We start from the raw sequence: 21786 nt of genomic DNA, 5'->3' as shown, positions 1-21786 counted from the left end.
CCCGATGGCTGCCAGATGCCACGACACAGACACTGCGAAGCCCCCTCACACCATCCTGCTGCATTTCTTTCTCTCCCTCAGCCTCCCCCACCAGAGAAGGGAACAAACTGGAGTTAACAGGGGACAGAGGTTAACAGCACATCTGTTTCTAGGCCACTGTGCAATGAATAATGAAGAGATTTGGAAAAATGCTTCTTTATTTCCCTCTAAATCCGGCTTAGCAAAACAAGCAGTGCTCTCTTGGATGTCAGTGCTGCACTCCCTAATCCCTCCTAACTCTCATTCACACTGCTCCTCGCTCACAGCTTGCTTTGCTGCTGCATGGAGGCAGTGTCCAAAGGAACAGGGGCTGTGGTGCAACATCCCTGGAAATAAAATGGAGCATAAAATAGGTGCCTTATTGCTGCTGGTCCCACAAAAATCTAGAAACAGAGTCTCTTACATATCTAGCAATTATGTACAAAAGCAGACAGAGCTTACATAAAGTACTTGCTATAAAATGTTAATGTATTAATGAAGCTGTGCCTTATTTAAGATGCTGGCAGGTGATTTTGATCCCAGACAAAATACCACAAAAATGACTCATGTAACAGAATGAGCTGGATAAGAGTAAGTGAGGCGTAAATGGGACACACACAAAGTTTTGGAAGTGTGCATTCAACATATCCAGCAACTCCTGATACACTAATGGAACCTATGCAGAGATACCATCAGCACTGTGTGCTGCCTTCTGTGGGGCTTTCTCCCCCTGCCTGAAAACATTTATTTAAGTAGAGTGAGATTAGCATCACATACCCTGTGAGAAGGGATTAAGGGCAAACACCTCCTGGAAAATGAAGATCACTCATTAAAAATTGAAAATAAAAGGTATAAGTAGTGATTCTTTGAGAAACACTAGTTGTTCAGGAGAAAGGGAAACACATTTAGCATTTATCAGGGTGTGATCACAGAAAAGCAGCTCCTGCATATTTGATCTCAACCCCAGGGTTTGCAGTGGGAAATTTAGTTGGAAAAATACAATAGTAAGATCACAACCCATCCGTTCTTCTGAAGCACAGTTAACTCTGTGGAAAGTTACTCAATCAGTGGCGAATAAATTGTGGCTTCCAAATCACTTACATCCTGTCCAGGTTGTGAATTTATGTATTTCAGTGGCTAATAATCCTGGCAATAATGGCAAAATGAACAAAATGGTGTCATGCTGAACAAAGCATCATCATTTAGAACCTGTTCTTGTTATTTTCTCTAAGTGGGAATAGAAATTTGCAAATTGTGGGGATTGAAAAGAGAGAAGAAGAAGAGGTAAGAATCAGGCATGCTTTGCATCTGTCTTGAGTGAAAAAGCGAAATCTAACTTTCCTCTTCAGGAGCCAGGAAGGCTGAAGGAGGAGCAGATCAGCCCCACAGCAACTTGCTGACATTGTGTTGCAGTGTCTGTGCTAAGACTGTACCACAGCACAGAGGTGACGAGTGGTGACACCACCACAGAGCCGTGGCTGCGTTCAGGGGATGGGAACATGTCAGGAACACTGCCGGAACCACAACATCTGCTCGGCTTTGTCTGCAGGAGACTTGGCCATTCCCTAAGCAAATCTCTGGGGTGTAGGTCCAATGGGTCACAGAGGAAACAGGAGCCAGAGGAAGCTGTGAACACTGCACGGAGCCTGTCAGCTCACATGCTTATCTCTGCTGTCCCATTAGTGACAGCAATTAGTACAGCATTAGTAATTTGTCCCAGCAAACAGATAAATCAACATCCCTGTGTACAGCTGTACAAAGTCAGAGCAGTAAGTCACTGCCAACTTTGTATATATTAGAGCACCAGGCTTGTCCAGGATCACCTCACCAGGTTTCTCACAGGAGTGGGTGCACACTATAAAACACATTTTCAACTTGTTCTACAAATATGCCCCAGCAACTTAACCACACTGCCTTGGTTCTTCACGAACTCTCCCAGCTGGCTTACTCAATATCCAGCACTTAATGTATTTTGAATTCTGGTAATCTGGCTGCATGGCTGTAAAATTCCTCAACAGTCCATTTCATGCCCTGCTTTTCATGAGCAGTGCTCGACACACTGCAGGACCAACTTCTTTGCTATTATTTGTGTAAAAGTCAAGCATCTGCTTCTCAACCCCAGGCTTAAGTCTGTGTGTTCAAAATCAAAATGCAGGGGAGGGGACTAAAGAGTCAGCAGAAATAGAATGGGAGAGCAGCAAAAGGTTTGTAAAACCTCTGCCTGCATTCCTTGGGAGCCAAGAGTCTGGGATAAATATGCATTCTGGCTCTGACTTGGAAGTTTCACTCATATAATCTACTCATATAATCTCTCTTATATAACTTCTCATATAATCCACTTCTTCAAGATGGAAGCAGGGCTGACAGTCACTAGGGAAACTGCAGCCACTCCTGGTAAGGAGATTACAGAGAAACAAGGTAAAAGAAAGGAGGGAAAGATGAAAAATCCATAAAAACCACAGCAGAATCAGAGCGGAACTTAGTGATTCCAACAGGGCTTCCTCTAATGAGTAACATTACCCAAAAGTTTAAATTAAGCCCTTCATTATTTTTTTTCATTTTCCTTTAGGACTTTCAGACATAGTATTTTAGACATAGAGCCAATATAAGATCAGTATTTTAACACCAAATAGACACGTACCTAAAAATCCAGATAAATTCAAATTACAATAGGCAACAAGAGTGTAAAGGACACCATGAGCCAGCTAACAGGCAGCAAAATTTCCTCTCAGGTTTTTATTGCCTGGAAGTTCAGATATTTTCTTCTGCTTAGGGGGGTTGTGGTGGTTTGGGGTGATTTTCTTTGAAATGTCATTCGAATTTAAACCACCAAGTAAATTTTCTGATGTCCCTCTCCTCCTTTCCCTTTTCCCTTGCAATTACATTATTATACAAAAAAACCAACAAAACATCTTGTGGCAAACTACTTTTCTGCAGTTGGTCACAGAGAGCATGGCTTGGACGTGATGCATCCATCTAGGAACAATAGAATAGCAAAGAACTGAATTACTGGATTTGAAACAGCAGACATCCTGGGATAGCTGTGGAAAAGCCATGGCTGGACACACTTTCTCTGGAAATATGTAAGTTCAGTTCAGTTGTGGGATGGGAGAGGAAGTTTTCTGCTGGCTCTTCATTTTTTTTTGGTATGTTACATAAGCTCCCTTTCCTCTTTACTTTTATAACAGCACATAAATATTTTATGAACTATGGGCCTTTGAACTGTGTTGCTCTGACCCATTGACTGATTCTCATTTGCCTCTCTGAAATTGCATCTCAAGTGCTTTGAGAAATGCATCATCCTGGGCTGTCATATAAAACCCAACATAAAACTCACAACAGTAATTCTGTTTGTTGCCAGTACTACAAGTCAACTCCAAGGACAATAAATTTCCACTTAATGTTAATAGCAAGGTTGCTGGAGACATTGGCATTCTGATATATTAAAGGCATAAAGTGCAAACAGCTTTTAATTCATTCTTTATATGCTTTTAGTTAGCCACCCCCAAACAAAATGCAAGAAAAGGAAAAAGGGAAGAACAGCTCCACTTTTGGTGTGGAGTAATGTAAATCCTGATTTTCACCAGCAAAACAAAGGCTAGGTATGTCTATGGATCTTACTGCATCTCTGGAATTATCTGCAGGTGCCAGTGATACCCAGGTTGTTCCAAGGCAATCCCAGGCTAATAAGTGGTACTTCACAAAGTGCACAAGACTTCCTAGTATTGTGGAAAAATAACTATCTCATGTAAGGCATTTAACACAGCCCATGGAGCTATCCCAGTCCAACATGGCAAATAGCTCTCCACTGACTACATTTTCTACAATCCTCCAAACTGTTCCAGTTCTGGATAAGCGCCTTTGTTTGGCTTTTTTTTTTTTTTCCTTCCCTCTCCCTTCTTCCCATCTGTCTTCATTCTCATTTCTATGGGATGAAGGATGAAACCCCATGCTTGAAAATACAGCAAATTGCAGTTCTAGGATCTAAGCTGGAAGGCTTGGTTTGACAAAGAAATTGCTTCTTTTCTTCTGAGATTACCTGTATTCCCTGTACAGGATCTCAAATTGCTGTTCCAACTCCTTCCCAGTTGGACTCAAAACTAAGATGTTAGCTTCACCATGATTTAGAGCACTTGCTTGGGAAAAAACCTCATTTTTATTTCATTTGCTCCGGAAAAATCTCTCATCAGTATTCTTTCGGAGCCTATAAATATCCTTTGCATCAGCCCCATTTAAGGATTTTATGTGCTGGAATAAAAGCCTCTCTGGGTCACTGGGGTTCCTCACTGGGGCCATGGAATGATTTGGGAGGGCCTTATAGCTTATCCAGTTCCAAGCCCTCTGCAGTGGGCAGGGAACCTTCCCCTGGAGCAGGTTGCTCCAAGACCATCCAAGCCCTATTATCACCTATATTATAGCCAATAACGTAGCTCATACAGCTGCAGATACTCTGCTGGCAACAAACACAATACTGGAGCCAACAAAATAAAAAGCTGTGTATGATGCCCATCCATTTGTTTTTCTTTTGCTTTTCTAGCCGAAAACAACATTTGTTCTTTATTCCTGCCTTCCCTAGGGATTGAAAAAGAGAAGAAAATTCTCATTCTCTCCTTGAATCTGCAATTTCCAAGGTGTGTTACTGACACAAGAAAATGCAACAAAACAACAATCTGACAAAGGTGAAAATTTTCAAGTGCCTGACTACTATGGAGCTCTTGATCAGCCTGTAGATGGAAGAGATATATTTGAATTAACTAGCTAAACAAATGGAATCACACAAAGCACACGGTACCCTCTAATAAACCCCCAAAATGCACACACATTATTTCATGCTCTCAGCAGACAGAATGATTTCTCCCACTCACTCCCTCAGGAATGTGCATTAAAAATTCCATTTCTCCCGCCTTAATAACTCCTACGTCAAAATTCTTCCCAATTATGACCATGGCTTCAGCTGCTTTTCAAAAGGCATTTGATGGCCTTTCTCTACCTGCAGGTAGTTTCTTTTCTTGCAGAGAAGTGACAGAAATTAAACACTGTGCCTGCACATTTCCATCCTGAAGCAAGCTAGCAGCTGAAGCAGCAGGAGAGGCTTTAAGACTCAAGAAGTGGCAGTGTCCATGGTTCAGGGACCTCCTCCATGTTCGTGGTGACAATCACAGGTTAGAGAATCACATTTTCCTTCCCAGAAAAAGTTTTGCCGTTGGCTGAGGCGCAGGGTGTCCTCTTGCTTGCCTGGCATTATCATCCACCCACCCCAATTAAGCCAAGGTTCCTTTCTTCCCTCATGTCCTTAGATAATGGATTGATGAGGTGTGAATTCAGAACAAGTGCTATCAGCAAACGCAGCCTGGGCACGATTGGCTTTTCCTGTACCAACACCCGAGAGCCATAAATAGGTTAAATCCTCCCTGTCAGTGAAGGGAAGCAATCTGTTCTCTCCCTGTCATGTTCCTGGCATGCCAACCTCCAGTTGTACCACACAGACACAATCCCAACAGGGGGCAGGAAAAGGGAAGGAACACGCAGTTCAGCTGCATTTAGAATTTCGCATGTTGCTGTGGGTGCATTTCTCTGTTTTGCATGTACTTCCTGTCTTCAAGCACCTACTCCTTACCTAAGTGGACTGTTTGGGTTTATTTAGATTTATTTAACTAAGCAAGTTATTTAAGAAAATCCACACTTTTATTTCTAGGAGGTATATCAACTTATAGCTTCAAGGGAATGACATTTTGTGTTTAATGAATTATTTCTGGTTTAACCATGGCAAAACCATGTGTATTAAATAAAATCTTGTGAATACAAGCTTCACTGGCTCCTAAATTTAGGGGCATCTAGATAACAAGCTGAAGATGTACCAATGTACCAATGTAAAAATAAATTGAAAATCATAGAATTGGAATAATGGAATCACAGAAAGGTTTAGGTTGGAAGGAATCTTAAAGATCAGCTGGTTCCAATGCCCCTGGTATGGCAGGGCCACCATGGGCAGGGACACTGAACAGGTTACATTCCTAGTCCCTGATGCTACTGGAGCATCACTGGCTTGACAGGATAGAAAGGCAGAGGAAAATGTGGAGCACACCTTGCCACACAGGCTGAATACATTCACCCAGCACAGGCTGGGAGATGAAGGACACTCACTGCCTGTCTTTGGCAAAAATAATAAAATAAGAAAAAAATTAAAATTGCATTTTCTGAACCACAAGAACACTGAAATAAGTCTTTATTTATGCTGAGTTCAGTGGGGAGACAAACTGACTGCAATTAAAGAATTGTTGTGGAAGCCCAAGTTGCTGAAAGATTTCTTTAAAAATGTTTATGCAGGACAATATTTTCAGTTTGGATTAGGGTGCTGTAGACCAAGTTTCTCTATGGCATCAGCAGCTGATAAGCCTTGAGCAGACGGCAGAGAGGAAATATTTTAATTCCATTCCTGCCTGGCCGCTGTTGCACCAGCACCAACTGTTTCACACACTTCTGCAGAACAGCAATATTTGCAAGTGTTTCTTCAGAAATGTGCAGGATTTAATTCCAAGTACGCAGGACTATTTTGACACAATTTATCAACTGCTCCCAAACAGATCAGGCTGGGAGCACACTTGTTCCATTTGCTAAATTCAAAATTTCCCTTGTGCAAGCCAAGGGAATTAGGCTAGACAAGGGTGGGGGTTTTCTTTGTACACTTTTGCTGTGTTTTTGCAAAGCCAAACACCCTGGCCGTGGACATTGGTTGTCAGAAGACTGAGTTCAAGTGAGACAGCACATTTATTTTCCATATAAGAATAGCTGAGCAACAGATCTTGCCCTCTCCAGTAAACGCCATTTTATAAAAAGACACTGGCAATTTATACATACACACACACACACACACACACACACACACACACCTATAGATAGGTATATAGATATAGATACAGATATAGATATATCTTTTATGTTTTACTCTGGCAAGGAATTATTTTTCCTCCCTTCTTCATCATAATCCATGGATTTTTGGCAAGGAAGAAACTCTCATGCACAAATAAGAGCATGCATGGTTTATTCCCAAAACCAAAATCCAATTCACTGGTAACAAGTGACGATTCCTTTTTGCTGGACATGATTCAAAAGCAAATAAAGGTCATAATTCTAATAAAAAACAGATTAGCTACAGCAGAGGAAACACCAGGAGCATGCCTAATTGGTCATCTCCAATCTTTAAAATGTAATGAAGGCCCAGCAGTAATTTTGTAGGAAATATCCTTGCTGTTAAACACCATGTATCTACCCCAAAAGACCCAAAAGCTTCAAATGGTCTTTTAAGAAAATATCTTTACATGTCAATGTCCATTACATCATGAAATTGGTCTTTGCTCAGCAGAGAAGTAAGAATTTTAAAGAGCACAAATGTGTTTGTATTTTTGAATACTGGAGCTGTAGCTGCCTATTAGTTTTCTGGCTCTGCATATGACTTACCAGCACCTTGATCTGCAACACAGACCATTTTTTGCGATGAAATACAGTCCAGCAACTTCATCTGTTACAACTTGTGAGAGACAAATCCTTCCTTGCACACTGTCACGAGCAAGATTCAGATGAGGACAGCCTGGGTTCCCAGCTTGTTCCAGCCTTGTCCTGCCGGCCTCAGCACAACACCACAGCTACAGAGGAGGCTCTGTCTGCTCCTGGGGGAAACTGCCTGCCTCATTTCTTCAGAGAAATCAGCCTATTCTTATCTTTATGTAATACCTGCAGGTGACATCCAGTGCCACTCCAGCAGAGCAGGATGCATGGGCAGTGGCACGGCTCATTGGACATTGGAACGCCAAAACTCAAGATCATTATTTTGTTAGATGAACCAGAAACACAGAGAAGGGAGAGCAGAAACACTTCAAAAACAAAACAAAACACAAACACACAAGACTCCAAAAACTCAAGGCTGAAAATGACATAATGAAAAAAAACATTTCGCTGCGAGGAGATGAGCAGGTGGGCCTGGCACAGGTTGACCAGAAAAGCTGTGGCTGCCCCATCCCTGGAAGTGTCCAAGACCAGGTTGGACAGGGCTTGGAGCAACCTGGGAGAGTGGAAGGTGTCACTGCCCATGGCAGGGATTGGACCAAGATGAGCTTTAATGTTCCTTTCAACCCAAACCATTTTATGATATGCCCATATGATTTCTTTAACTAACCCTGAAAATTGATTTGGCAAATTCAAGTTGTACAATGAAAAATTTGGAATAAATATGTTTAAGCTGCAGGCTTTTTCACTCCTAAAGTACATCTGTGAGGAATTAGAAAAAGCAATTGGGTTAATTACATTTTGAGTGATTATTTTCATAGGGGTTATGAATATATGTTTAAAGTGAAATTCATACAGATTAAATTCCACAACCTGTTCAGACTGTAAATTTGCATTCATCAAACTGCTGCACTGCCTGTTGGAGAGCTGAAATTCAAAAGGAAATTGAATTAGAGGAATAACCTGAACTGAACAGGGGGCAATTCACTTACAATAACCACAAAGCAGTGCTTTTGGGGTTAAATAATCAATGACAGTAACTTAGGTTTCTTGCAGAAAAGAAGATCTGGAGCTTGCTGCTAGTCCAGCCTGAGGGTGAGTCGACAATGCCTTGGTGCTGTGGAAAAAAGCTTTCCCTACACGAGGGGTTAGGGAAAACATGACACCCTGCTGTAAGTTAGGCAATAAAACACAGGTTCCCCAGGTCTGTTAGAGGAAAAGAAGATGCATTTGCTTTGTACCCAAGCTTTGAGAAAGGGGACAGAGCTCCCACCTGGCCGTTATCCTGTCATGGGATGGTGTGGCTTGAGCGCATCTCGCCCCGCGCTGCACAGAATGTGGGAGCTGTCAAAGGAATGAGCCCATAAGGATGATCAGCCTGGTTTAACTGGCAGATCACAGCTAAACTGGTAAAAATAGTACAAGATCTGTTGTTCTGTGACATTCCCTACCCATCAGCAGTGGAAAAGCCTCAAACACTCTCTGATAAACAGACGCTTTGCCCAGATTTTCTGCTGAGGTGAATTCATGCCAGTAAAGGAGTTGATGTGCTGCCTTCCAATTACTCAACTGTGAAAATATTTTAGTAACTTTGGGATTGAGAACAAGATAGCAAGGATGGACTGGTCAAACTTTTACTGGAACACTGTGTCCTGTTCCTGATGACACTTTGCAATAAAAAATAGGCCCAGCTATAAAAAGTCCAGAGGAGTACATTAAGAGCCATCAAAGGCATATAAACCAAGCTGTGTGTGGAAAGATGGAAAGAACTGAATTTACTCAGGCTGGAGAAGGGAAGAGCAGAGATGTGATAATAGACTCAGATGTACAGATTTATCACCTTTTGCAGCAAAGTAAGTTCTTCACCTGAAAATTGCCATGAGATCAGAGGCTTAAACTGCAGGAGGAAATATGGAAGTTAGACAGTTTCAAAGTTATCTAATGCAAATTACAGCTAATACTGCCTGGGGAAAGTGGGGAAATCTCTGTTGAAAGTTTTTTAGGAACAAGTTATTCCCACATATTGAAATAGGATTTTTTAATGATTTCTTGAAGAAGGCGATACATGGTAACTTACTAGGATTTTTTAAAACTTTGCTTTCTTGAATTTTCTGTGGACACAAAGCACCAAATGCCAGTTTGTTCCCTCCCTTTTGAACTGTCCAGCAGCAAGGCAATCAGCTCAGGAGCCAAAAGGGGAACCACCTGGAGGGCACCATCCAGCGAGCCCAGCTGGGATTCTCTCTGACAGAACCTGTAGGGCTGTGCAGGAAAAGAAGCGGATCCACAGAGCTCCCAAAGCACAGCTCCTCCAGCAGGAGCCAAGGACGCTGTGGGCGGACAAGGAAGATCTGCTTTCCTGGAAACACCTTGTTCCCAGAGCAGCCTGCAAACCCCAATGCAACCCATTTCCCTGCAAACCCCAGGGCAACCCATTTCCCTGCAAACCCCAGTGCAACACATTTCCCTGCAAACCCCAGTGCAACCCATTTCCCTGCACTGCTCAGGCAGGCTGGCAGTAGCAGAGAGCTAAATTCCAGGGCTTAGAGCAAATCAGGGAAGCGTGGTTTGGTTTGAATACAGAAGGGTGAACGTAAAAGGTGAATAATCTTGCCCATATATCACATCACTTATCATATCATTTCATGTCATATCTAATTAGAAATCCCTGAACTCCTTCCAAGTGCCTTAGGTTTGTTTTCTTTTCCAAACACTTCTACCTGGGAGTAGCACAACCTTGGTAAAGTTCCTTCTCCTCCCTGATAGCATCACCTTTTCTCTTCCAGTTTTAAAATGCAAAGCTGATGGAAAGCTACATGGTATAAAATCAAGCATTTATCAGAAAATCTCCTTTGACGATAGGCTTTTTTAACAGTTTCAAAATAATTTTAGAACTGTGCAAGGAGTATTACCTTTTATACCACTTGAAGTGTATTTACTGTGATCAGCTATAATAAATCCAGCTTTAAAATACTGATAAGGAAAGTATAAATATTATTTCTTTATGCATACAAATCTTTACACATGCCAGTAACTGATTAAAAGGAACATAAATTCTGATTGTATCTGAAAGACACATCAATCTGCTCTTCATCCAAAAAACTCCTAAAGAATTAGAGAACTAAAGGACAGGGTGAGACAGTTCATTCTTGTGGAGAAGACTTGGTTTGGCTCTTCCTCTGCTTGGTGCCGGAGACAGGATAATGGGGGAAATGAAGAGAATGGATTTAAGTCTGGCAGCCAAAGTGATTGGCCTTGGAAGCAGAGAGGAGACTCTGAAAGGACATCCTGGTGGGCTGGTGTCCAGGAAAGCCTGGAAGTGGTCTGGGAGGCTGCAAATGTTTCAAACTCATTCTGGAATGACCTGAAAGGCTTGAGTGTTTTCTGGGGATGGTGTGCAAAAAGGTCAGGGAGGCATCCTGAAGGACAGGAGGGGAGGGTGGCACAGAGCACCAGTATTACTGCAGATACAATAATTTCCTGTGGTATTCCCTTCGAAGGATGGGAGGCTGCAGAAGGAACTGGCAATGGGGTCAAGCTAATAAATAGTCTCATTTTCTAAAACACACACCTCCATTACCAGAGAAACATAAACCAGGCAACAGCTTTCTCCAGGCTAACTGGGGAGCAAAGGGATTGCTCTCCACTTTCCCCTTGGGTGATGGGCACCCTCATCCCACAGGAAGGGTTTCCAAACACATGAACCTGGGTGAATGATCACAAGGGCAGGAAGTTCAATCTTGGTTGTCTGACTCACTGCTTGAGTTGTTCCTTCTGCTTCTGACCCTAAACACATTTATTATGCAAATGAATAATTTATTAAGGAGCAGCAATGTCCCCCAAGTACCCCCAGAACCCAACTATGGCACGAAATAATTTAATACAGAAATGCTCCACTCTGGTTTTTTTTTTTTCCTTTTAAGAGATCTCAGGCTGCATCTTTTTCATAAAGAAAAGCAAAGTAGCCCACAAATTTCACTTTGCATTACCATGACTCACCATGGTTAATGGTAACAAAACAAACGTGTTTGTTACCAAAGTGAGCAGGCATGACTCAGATCTATGGAGGATGCACGCTGAACAGTAAGAAGCATCTTGATGTTACAGTTTTTCAGATTCAAAAGCACTTTAGGGATTTTCCAGGAAAAGCTACATCTATATATATACATATATAAAAAATCCCATTAAATCAGTTTACTGGTAAAGACAAGGCATTGTAGGAGGTAACAGCTGAAATTCAGGCTATTAAACCCCAGCACATTTCCAGGTCACATTTAGCAGGAAACATGAAAACAGAAGCTGGTAAGAATGGAGAGGGCCATAAACCAAGCAGCAAATGCTTCATTTTTTGCCTAAGTACTTCTACAGGGGAAGAAACAACACAGAAGTAATTTGCTCCTTCCTCCCCTCCACCAAGAATTTTATTTTGACAAGTCAGAACCATCAAATAATTTAGGAATTAAGAACTAAACAGACTGCAAATCAGAACTAATGTGGAATGATGGTAGGCAAGTATGTTCAATAGTAAAAAAAAATTCTGCTCTTAAGAAAAATCAGCAAACAGGCTGAAATAGCTTCCTCTGAAGGCTCTTGAAAATGGGAGCATGGAAAAATTAAGGAAGGAGCTGCCATTATGCTGTGGTCATTAACGAAGTCTCTGATTACATCAGTTGGCCCTTTAAAAGAAAAAAATTAAAATATTAAATATAAAAAAGTTCACAAAAGAGTTTTCTTTACTAAAATAGACAACATGGTAAAGTTAGGGAACTCCCTAACAGTCAAGATTCCAATCTCTTGAATACTTGGCAATATGTTTTTATTTCCAGGAGGAAACAAACAATAAAGAAGAGTTTATGAAGTCAGCATGTCCCTGCTGTGTGATGTAAGTTGGCAGGAGACCTAATTCAGCAACCTCCAGAGGCCCCCTCAAACCCAGTTTTCTGTGTCTTTATCAACCCTGATCCATGGCAACTAAAATGGGGTATATAAAAAGCGATGCTCAATGTTGTTTTGACAAACTTTATTACATTCAGAGAGGTACAATTTGTGAGGCAACAGTGGGCCTATTAGAGTATATTTAGTCTAAAGATACTACACTGCTTCCCCCTATCCTGAGACTAATTTTCTCCTTTCCCTTCAGCTTCCCATTTTCCTCAAATTATAGCATTTCTTCAAATTTATAATTTTCTGCCTCTTCAAAACAGAAGGGAACTCATTTCTCATGAGAGCTTATTATCACAGAGATCGCCTCTAAAGCACTACCTTGGTACCCACTTGTGTTCTATAAATGCTAAGAAAAATTACATAATGTTATCTCATAATGGGAGGAAATTCTCTTTCAGGGAAGGAATGCTTTAAAACTCATAAATGGAGATAAAAGTAGATTGAATCAGAAAATGGACACAAGAGATTTGGCTAGAAAACAGCTAATATTCTGATAAGAGGATGCACTGGAATTAAAACGTATCCCAAAAAGCTGAATTAATATTTCAATTTAAAAAAAAAAGAAAAAAATAAATAAATGAAAAGCCAAAGTAATTTAGTTTGAATCCTACACTTGCAATCAGAGTGCCATGACAGTGAGAAAGCTGCCATGGCACAAACACCCTCATTAACCACGTGTTTAAGTGCAAGAAAAATAAGGACTAGGTTTGGTTTCCAGATGTGAGATTTCTGCCCCAAGGTTGAAAATAAAGGCTCTGGGGCCATAACATACTTATGATATTAATAATGTCTACTTCAATGCTCCTTATCTAATATCGGCAGAGATGCATTTGAGAAGATAATTTTACGTTTGAAGCAGATTAAAATCTGCCTAATTATCCCAGATTTGTTTTCCAACTCCAGCAACATTCTGTCCCTCCAACCTCATGCTTGATAATGTGTTGATAACAGCCTGAATTAATAAGCAGGTGATAGCTGACACCACCAATTAACATATTACAACTGCAGTTGAACTAGGATGATGAAACATACTGAACTGCTTGCTTATGATAAGCCAGCACGTACAATAAAGTTCCCCATTTAAAATTCTGCAATTTCATCACAGGCCACAGAGCTATTTTAGTCAATGCTTAAAACACCTTTGGTATTAATCCTTTGCATTTGTTACCCATTAGCATTGTCTTGGGTTTTCTCTGAACTCTTGCTATTGCATTTCAGCCTCCCAATTTACACGTACAGAGAGAAGCTGAGGTCAGCAGCCAGGTCTTCTGGATTTTAAGTGAGAAAACCAATAAATTGGGCAGCTTTGATGAAATGCTTACTGATACAGAGAAAGCTAACACATCCTATACGAGATCGCTCACGCAGGCCCAATCTTCTTTGCCTTGTGCTACTTACATTAATTGAAATATGGCTGGTGACTTACCTCCTTTATTCTGGAACAGACATTCCAGAATGGAGCAAACTCAGCACAGAAAATCTGGCTGTGAATCAATACAAGGCAAAGCAAAAAATATGGGGGGAATAGGAAATCTCAAAGATTGACTTTAAGCCCAAAGTGCAACAAAAATTCAAACATTGAACTAAGATACACACAGTTGTGAAGACAAAGCCCTGGGTGTGGTATTATCACCCACACAAGTGTCACAGAGACAGAAAGAATGTGGACAGATTTTCCCCTTCTTCTGACCTTCAGCTCACTAATCTGGAAAATCTTTCTATGAAATGTAAAGTGTCTTAATGAAAATATTAATTTCATTTGTCCCATTTCATTTGGTCTAACTCCTTTGACAGGAAAGCAGACCCCATCTTTTAATTCCAGTTTTATTTCCAGACACCCATCTCATGTTCCCATCTTGATTCATTTAAGGAGTCTCATACAGGAAGAGTAACAGTGAAAAGAGAGAACTGCACAGGAGTCCACGGCCACCACTCATTCAGTTTCTTGTCGCAGGCAGCACTATGTGTCATCAATTAAAAGGCATGTATCAGGAACAATGCTAAAAGGGCTAAATTCCTTAATTACTTTAGGCTTAACTTTTCCATGGAATGTAATTTCTCTTTTCCAGTTGGAACACCCAACAAAACCAAACTGCAGGATAAAAGCCTATAACAAGCTCTTTGGAGTACTGATAATTTACAATGACAGATTTTCTAAATTTATTTCCAATTATATTTCTTTAGCTTACCGTACTTTGCATAAATTGGAAAATGAAAAACAAACAAAAAAATTCCACTACACAGTTACAGATGTCAGGCAATGCTGTTTGTTCCATGCAACAGACTTTGCCTATCAAACAATATTCTTAGAGGCTGCCAGAAAGTGACGCAAGAAAGAGTTATCACAACCTGTCCTACACTTTGCTACTTCCTGCGTGTGCTACCTTTTATCTTGATTGCTTGCATGTAGTTTCCCTTCCTGCCCTGTTCTCCACATGCTCCTTTGAGCAGTCAATTAATAATTACAGTGATATGGACAGACCTCTTGTAGCTTAATACCCCAGAGCAACTCAGTACCTGGATCTAATTTTCTGCAGAACAGATGAGAGCAAACAGAAGCAGAAGAAAATGAAGAAAAATAAGTCCTTGCATTTAATTATTTACTTGTTCTCTGTGTGTGCTTCATATATATGTATGTATGGACAATGTCATGCTAAGTGAAAGACATAAGAACATGGAAAAAGATACCTCAACATCTTTGGCAGCCATCCCACCAACGGTCCTGAAAGAAGTCAGCAGAAATAAACAATGACATACTCCAAGAGTTATGAGGCCTAGGGGGAAAAATCTTGAAAATTTCCAGAGAAAACGAGGATGAAGAAAACAGGAATTTATAGGAGAAAACTGAAATTAAACTTTCACACAGCATTTTCTCTCAGAGTGAACTCTGAAATAGTTTCTGGCATTTGTAGTGTTTTATTCACACCATGCCTCAGAAGGCCTTCTGTATTAATCTGTACTTCAAATGAAGCACAGCTGAATCTGAGCTGGAAGAGACGCCATCCAACTCAACCCTTTTCCCCAAGACAGACTCAGATACATTATGTCAATGCTGACATATCTCTCCTAATGACTGCCGCTGGAGAAACCCAGCAATTTCCCAAAGCCAGCTATTCCAGGGTTTCACAATCTCTATGTTGCAGGTTCTCCCTCTGATCTGACCTGAAGTTTTCCTGCTCCAGAAAGCCCCTCATTTCTTGTACCACCCAGCATGACACTGAACATACACACACGATGCCCCTTCTCTGCACAGCTCTTAAAATACCAGAGGCCTACCACGTCCCTTCCAATTTTTCTCTTCTTTAGACTAAACAGCTCCGTTTCTTCTGATCCTTCCCCCCGAGTTATCTCCCTGAGATATCGGATCACCCTTCTCTGGACACTCTCCAATGGTACAGATGTTGCTCTTGGAGAATGATGCCCAAGTTTGGGCAAAAGTGCTCCAGCCGTGGAGAAGAAGGGCTCTTCACAGACCTACCAGGCCCCACATTCTCACAAACTCATGTGAAGTTTGCCTTTTTTGTAACAGCACGACATTGTTGACCTCACACCCTCTGCATGATGCACTGTAACTCCAGCTACTTTTCTAAAGAAATACTGTCTAAGGAGTTGATCACCATCCTCAGCCCATTAAATTTCTTCCTGCTTCGGGAATTCAGCAGAGTATCTTCTATTTATCACTGCTGGCTTTAATTTTGCTTTATTTCAGATTACGTCTCTAATTTGTCAAGACGATTTTCGGTATCACTACAGTCTCTTAATGCTGGCAGGCCCTCCTATCTCACCAGCACATTTAATCAGAACATTCTATTTCATCATCTCAGTTCTTAATGGAAACACCGATCAGAATTAAGCTTGGGAGCTCTGGCTGCCAAGTCCCTTTACTCCAGAGCAGATAAAGTATCAGGTCACCTCTTAAGGTTGATATTCTGCAGCCCCCATGTTTTGTTAACTACAGCACAGGGAATGGATCTAATGGAGTGTTAGATATGCTTCCCAGTACCCCGTCAAGGCTCCGGGACCCTTTGCTGCAGCTCAGAGCACAGCAGGTGACTTCCCAGTCCCGCACCGCGGCACCGGCTCCTTCCCAGAGCAGCGCCCTGCTGCAACTGCAGCCTGGGCCAGGATGCACCCAGGAGCAGGGAGAGAGCAGGCTGGCCAAGAACTCGCGCCCTCAGACTCAAGGGTTTCTGCTTGCCTGAAGCCAGCTACACTGCCTTCAACTCCCAGTACTTAGCCCACTCCTGTTTGCCAAAATAAGTCTTAGTTTGAGCAAACATTGTCATTTTTCATGCTGAACTAGGTATCACTACACAGGGATGCCTAGAGCCATATGCCTAACACATATAGCTATGTATATATAAATGTGTGACTTTTCTGAATTAGATAAGGGACATAATTACTTATATTACAATAACACTCAGATTATGCTTACTGATTATACAATCTATTTCTGTCTGCTTTGGATGAGCAAATTCTCAATATTCCATTTTATCCCAGGGGGAAAAAAGGATTTATTTCCCCAGACTTTAAGCATTTCCCAACACCTTCCATCTCTGCATTCCATCCACAGTGCAAAGCTCATTCCTGAGATTAGTGCAGGGCTTCCATGACTCAGAAAATGAGTTCAGATTCTCACTGATCTGCATCCCCAGCTGTGCATCAGATTCTACAAAGAGAGATCCCTACTCCTGAATAGATGAGGAACCTTCCTGTGGCCCAGATGGATTCCAGTGCACACCATGGTCCCCAGGCTGCAAGTCTGATGGTCAGCAGAAAACCAGGAGCCTAGAGGAGGAAGCAGGTATCTAACTAAAGCCAAAAGCATTCACAGCATATTATGTCTAGATTCCTCCTTATCAGCCAGTATTAATTGTCAGATTCCTTTGCTAAATGCCTGCTACACAGAACTGGGGCAGCTACCCCAACACATGCTACTCCAAGCTTACAGGCTTTCAGCCAGATACCCCATTCTGCTCAAATTATTTAGGTTTTGAGGCACGCCTGTTGTCTTCAAGAAGGAAACAATCACAAAAAATACCGTATCACACAAAACAATTCATCTGGAGACAATTTATGTCACTCACACCCAAGCAAATGACAACCACAGGTTTAGTCCAGCTGTAGGACGTGGGAGAGGCCGGGCAGTGTCCCAGAGCTGCTCAGGGCAGAGCACACCCTGTCACCCAGGTCCCTGTTGCCATCCCAGCTGTGCAGCTGCTGTGCAGAGCTGCTCTTCACCTCCCTTCACAGCCCCAGCACATCACACTGGCCCTCAGCCCACTGGCTCACGCCCTCCTTCTCCATTCCTGAGGTTCAGCTCAGCTGCAACCCCCCCACACACCCAGAAGTAAAGCCCAAAATAAAAAGCTGTGGAAGCCAGCCCTACCAGTGTCCTAAAAGCAATAGTTTTGGATGGAGTGAACGGGGAAAGTGACAATACTGTGGGAAAGCAAGGAATGAAAGTAGCCAAAGGCTCGCACACAGGGTGTGAGAAAGTAGACAGGGACTCAGAAGAGGTCAGGATGACAAGCTCACCAGCTGCCATACTGCGGTACAGCACAGGGGGAAAAAATAATGCTGCCTCTTCCTTCTAACATGTCATCTCCAGCCTCCTGCCCTGTAATAGTTCACACACGGGACAGCCACCAAAAGAAGGGTCTCTTTACTAACACAGGCCATGGAGGGGCTGCCTGGAGACCTGTGAAGAACTTGAGCCGTTCAAAGTCTTCTCCAAAATTTAACTTCCACTTGGCAACCTGAGTCAGTCATGACTCTGATTTACACAAGTCCCTCTGGATTTGACTGATCCAACAGGTTATGTTTGGAACATGTTGTAGTTCAAGGTGTCCATGTCCACGGCAGGGACCTGGACTAGGTAACCCTTTAAAGGTCCTTTCCGACCTAAACTATTCTTTGGTACTATGTTAAGCACTGGATGTGTATTGGGAGGCAAGAAGCATTTATGTGATCCTCCAGAAGATGAGCAGGTCTTTAGCCAGGAACTAACACATTTAAGAACTCAAGAAATAACAGCACTTGTCCTGGACTAGGAGTGACCAAATCCTGGCATTTTAATTAAGACACCCTTTCTAAGAAGGCATTAAAAGCAGTCATCAAAGCATTTATCTTCATCAAGAATGGAAACAGTATTCTCTGAATCTGCCTTGTGAGTACTCTACCCAGGCTATTACCCCTCACCAATCCCTCCCTGATTTCTCACACATGAGAAACAGTTCTCTCTCTACAGCTCCTTTTTCCCTAAAGTAGAAAAACATTAAAAAAAAAAATACTCTAAGGGCTTCAGACCAGCAGACTAAGAAAATAAAGATGAAGTACAAGCAAATTTTTTTTTTCCTATAGAAGTTTCCAAAACCAAAGCAGGCAGATTTGCAGAACCATTTCCGCCTGGCAAGCTGATGAAAAGAGCAGGGTTCCCCAGAACATGCCTACCTTTTACTGTATTTAAAGAAGGATCAAAATAGTTAAACTGAGTTACAATTATTCTTACTCGTATTTTTCTCATGTTTAGACAATCTCTGCAGGCTCCGAGAGCCAGAGCAGCACCCTGGTTCCACTGGAACCCGGTCATCCCATTCCTGCAGCTGCTGCATGAGTCATTCCTGTGCAGCATGACATTGCCTTTGTGAAGCACTGCTTCCCAAACCATCGTGCTCACAAAGCTGGCTGGCTACGTGCTGCTGGCCGAGCTCCTGGCCTCCAACTGCTGCGTGCCTCTAAAGACAGCCGAGATGCACTGAACGCTACCCTGGCACACGTTTCCCTTGAAAGCTGCTGCCTGAGCTGCCGCAGGGCAGCTCTGCTCTTGTGAATGAGTGAGGAGGCGCCTCGAAATAACTTCCGAGACGCAGTCTGCACAAAGAAGTAAAAATAAAACCAAAACAAAGACCCGTGTGAAATTCTTGCTCTAGATAATGTGTCAGCTCTCCATGCAAATCTCCCTGGTCCAGCAAGTCTGGGAAATAGACCGAGACTGGGAATTATCTCCAGCTCCATCATGGAGATGTGAGACACTAGGCCAGTTGCTTGTTTTATTTAACATGTGTTTCTTCTACCAGCAGTATTAACATGGCCTTGTTCCTGTTTATACTTCGGGAAAGGAGAAAATAAACTTTTTCCCTCTCATTTTGTTTTGCTCTTTCAGGAGTTGCCTGTTCCTGTCAAACGGAGCAAAGCTAAACAGAGACAAGGAAGTTCTGTCCCAGAGTAAATGTGTCCACACTTGGAGATTTAGAAATTGTTCCTACAGCTCAAATGCATAAACTCCCCCCCTTCATCCTCATTAACCTTCTGATGTAAGGCCCTGAGGTTGGGTAATTATTTTGTTAGAAGACCACAGTATAACACAACTTTAAGGCAAAGCACATGACACCCAGCCAGAGCTCTCACCGGTTAGGAGAGGCACCTATTTTAGTGGCTTAGCAGCAAAGTTTGTAATTGTCTGCAAAATGACAAGAGCAGTGCTGCAGCTATGAGGGTGCTGAGAGAGCCTGAACTCCCTGCGCCCATCCACACGTGACACACTGGGACACCACTTCATAAATGCAGGACAATCCCTGGAGAGAACCCACATCGAGACAATGCCAGTGAGACCCGTAACCCAACTGCAATGAACACAGAGGAGAAAACGAAAGGCTGGCATTTCCTCCTCCTCCTCTGAGTCCCCTGGAAATCACAGAGCAAAGCAGAGCTGCTCGCTCCCAGCAATAGCGACGTTACTTGACAACCAGCACGTCTGTCAGCAATGCTGTAAGCACCAGTGTGCTCCAGCACTCCGCGGGGCAGCTCGCAGTGCTGAACCCTCCTGCCTCCCGGGGTGACAGCTTTATTTCGCTGTTTCAAACCTATCACAAGTCCGTTCCATTCAAGACTTTTAAGGGAACCAGAGAGGCACCTTCTGCCCATAGGATAACCCAGACGTGAACCTGCCAGGCTCACCCCTGCTCTTTCCTACAGGGACAGAGCTTGGGCTGGAGAGGCGAATGATGAAGTAGTAGCAAACTTACTTTCCAGTGATCAATTGGCTTCTGGATGGTGTACACATGGGCTGGACATAGTAGTTCTCCAGCTTGACCCCTTCGGCAGCCAGCTTGTCCAGCGTGGGCGTCCGGATCTCGGACCCGTGGTAGCCCACGTCCCTGAACCCCTGATCGTCGGCCAGGATGAAGATGATGTGCGGCTGCGAGCGGGGGGCGCCGGCCGCGGGCTCCTCTCCCAGCAGGTCCCCCGGCGCCTCCCCGGCATCTCCCCGCCGGCCGCCCCAGGCCAGGTAGCCGCAGGTGAGGAGGCTGAGCAGGGACAGCCCGGCCAGCACCGCCGCCACCATCCTCCCCGGGCTGGGGCGGCGCGGCCAGCGGCGCCCACCGCGGGCCATCCACCGCGGCGGGAGGGCAGGAAAACAGTAACGAAAAGGAAATAAATCAACAAAAACCCAACAAAGCCGGGCGGCCTCGGGACGGGCGACGCCCGTCAGGGCTCCCGCCGGGCGAGGGACATCGCAGCCGCCCCAACTTCGGCAACTTCAGCCGCTGGAGCCGGTGCCGGAGCCGGTGCCGGAGCCGGGCGGGTGGGCAGGGCCCCGCCGGGGGTCACAGCACCCTCGGCCCGCCCCCGGCCCCGCGCCGGGGCGCCGCTGCCAGCCCGTCCCGGGGCCGCTGCCCATGGCGGGGCGAGCCGGGGCGCCCCGGGACGGGACGGGACGGGGCCGGGACGGGCCGCCCCCCGCCCGCCTCCGCCGGCGCTGCCGGGCCGCGCCGCTCCCTCCCCGCTCCCTCCGCCCACCCTCGCCACCGCCCCCGGTGGCTCCCGGTGCTCGGACCCGCCGGAGGACAGGGGCACCCCGGCCCCGGCAGCGCCCGCAGCCCCGCTCCTCCCTGCCCGGCCCCTCCGCAACCCCGGCTCCTGCCCCGGCCCGACCCGTCCGCAACTCTTCTCTTCCTTTCCCTCTCCTCCCCTCTGCCCGCACCTCCTCCCCTCCCTCGCCCGCCCCCCGCATCCCAGAGGAAAACCCCCCACCCCGTTCGGCCGCCAGCTCCAGCCTCCCCCCCACAGCGAGGTGGTCCTGCTCCTTCCGCCCCCTCGAAATATTGATTGTTTCAAGTGTTTCTGACTTGGCCACAAACATCTGGAAGGTATGAACGTACCGGATTTGTTTCCAGCCACAAAACAGCCCCAAATCCCAAACCCTCCAATTCTGGCGAGGCTGTGGCAAACGCCAGGAATGCGCCTTTGCAGAATACAATCACTTTTAAGAATTTGGGTTAAAGCACGAATGTGCTGCAGTTGCAAAATACAACTTCA

General features: G+C 44.0%; 1 protein-coding gene across 2 annotated transcripts in view; it reads right to left on the bottom strand.

Moving 5' to 3' along the window:
- ARSJ (arylsulfatase family member J) overlaps positions 1-21199 on the bottom strand; it is a 37517-nt gene extending 16318 nt beyond the window's left edge. For both annotated transcript variants that reach the window (XR_005256872.1, XM_038136331.1), the window contains exon 1: positions 20493-21199. Coding sequence is in view for 1 of the 2 variants with exons in the window: in XM_038136331.1 (XP_037992259.1) it covers positions 20493-20860 (368 nt within the window). In the remaining variant the exon portion in view is untranslated. The remainder of the gene's footprint in view (positions 1-20492) is intronic.
- Positions 21200-21786: the final 587 nt, after the last annotated feature.

Source organism: Motacilla alba, chromosome 4, assembly GCF_015832195.1.
Source record: "Motacilla alba alba isolate MOTALB_02 chromosome 4, Motacilla_alba_V1.0_pri, whole genome shotgun sequence".
Taxonomy (NCBI): domain Eukaryota; kingdom Metazoa; phylum Chordata; class Aves; order Passeriformes; family Motacillidae; genus Motacilla; species Motacilla alba.
This window is presented reverse-complemented; position numbering and strand designations above follow the sequence as displayed.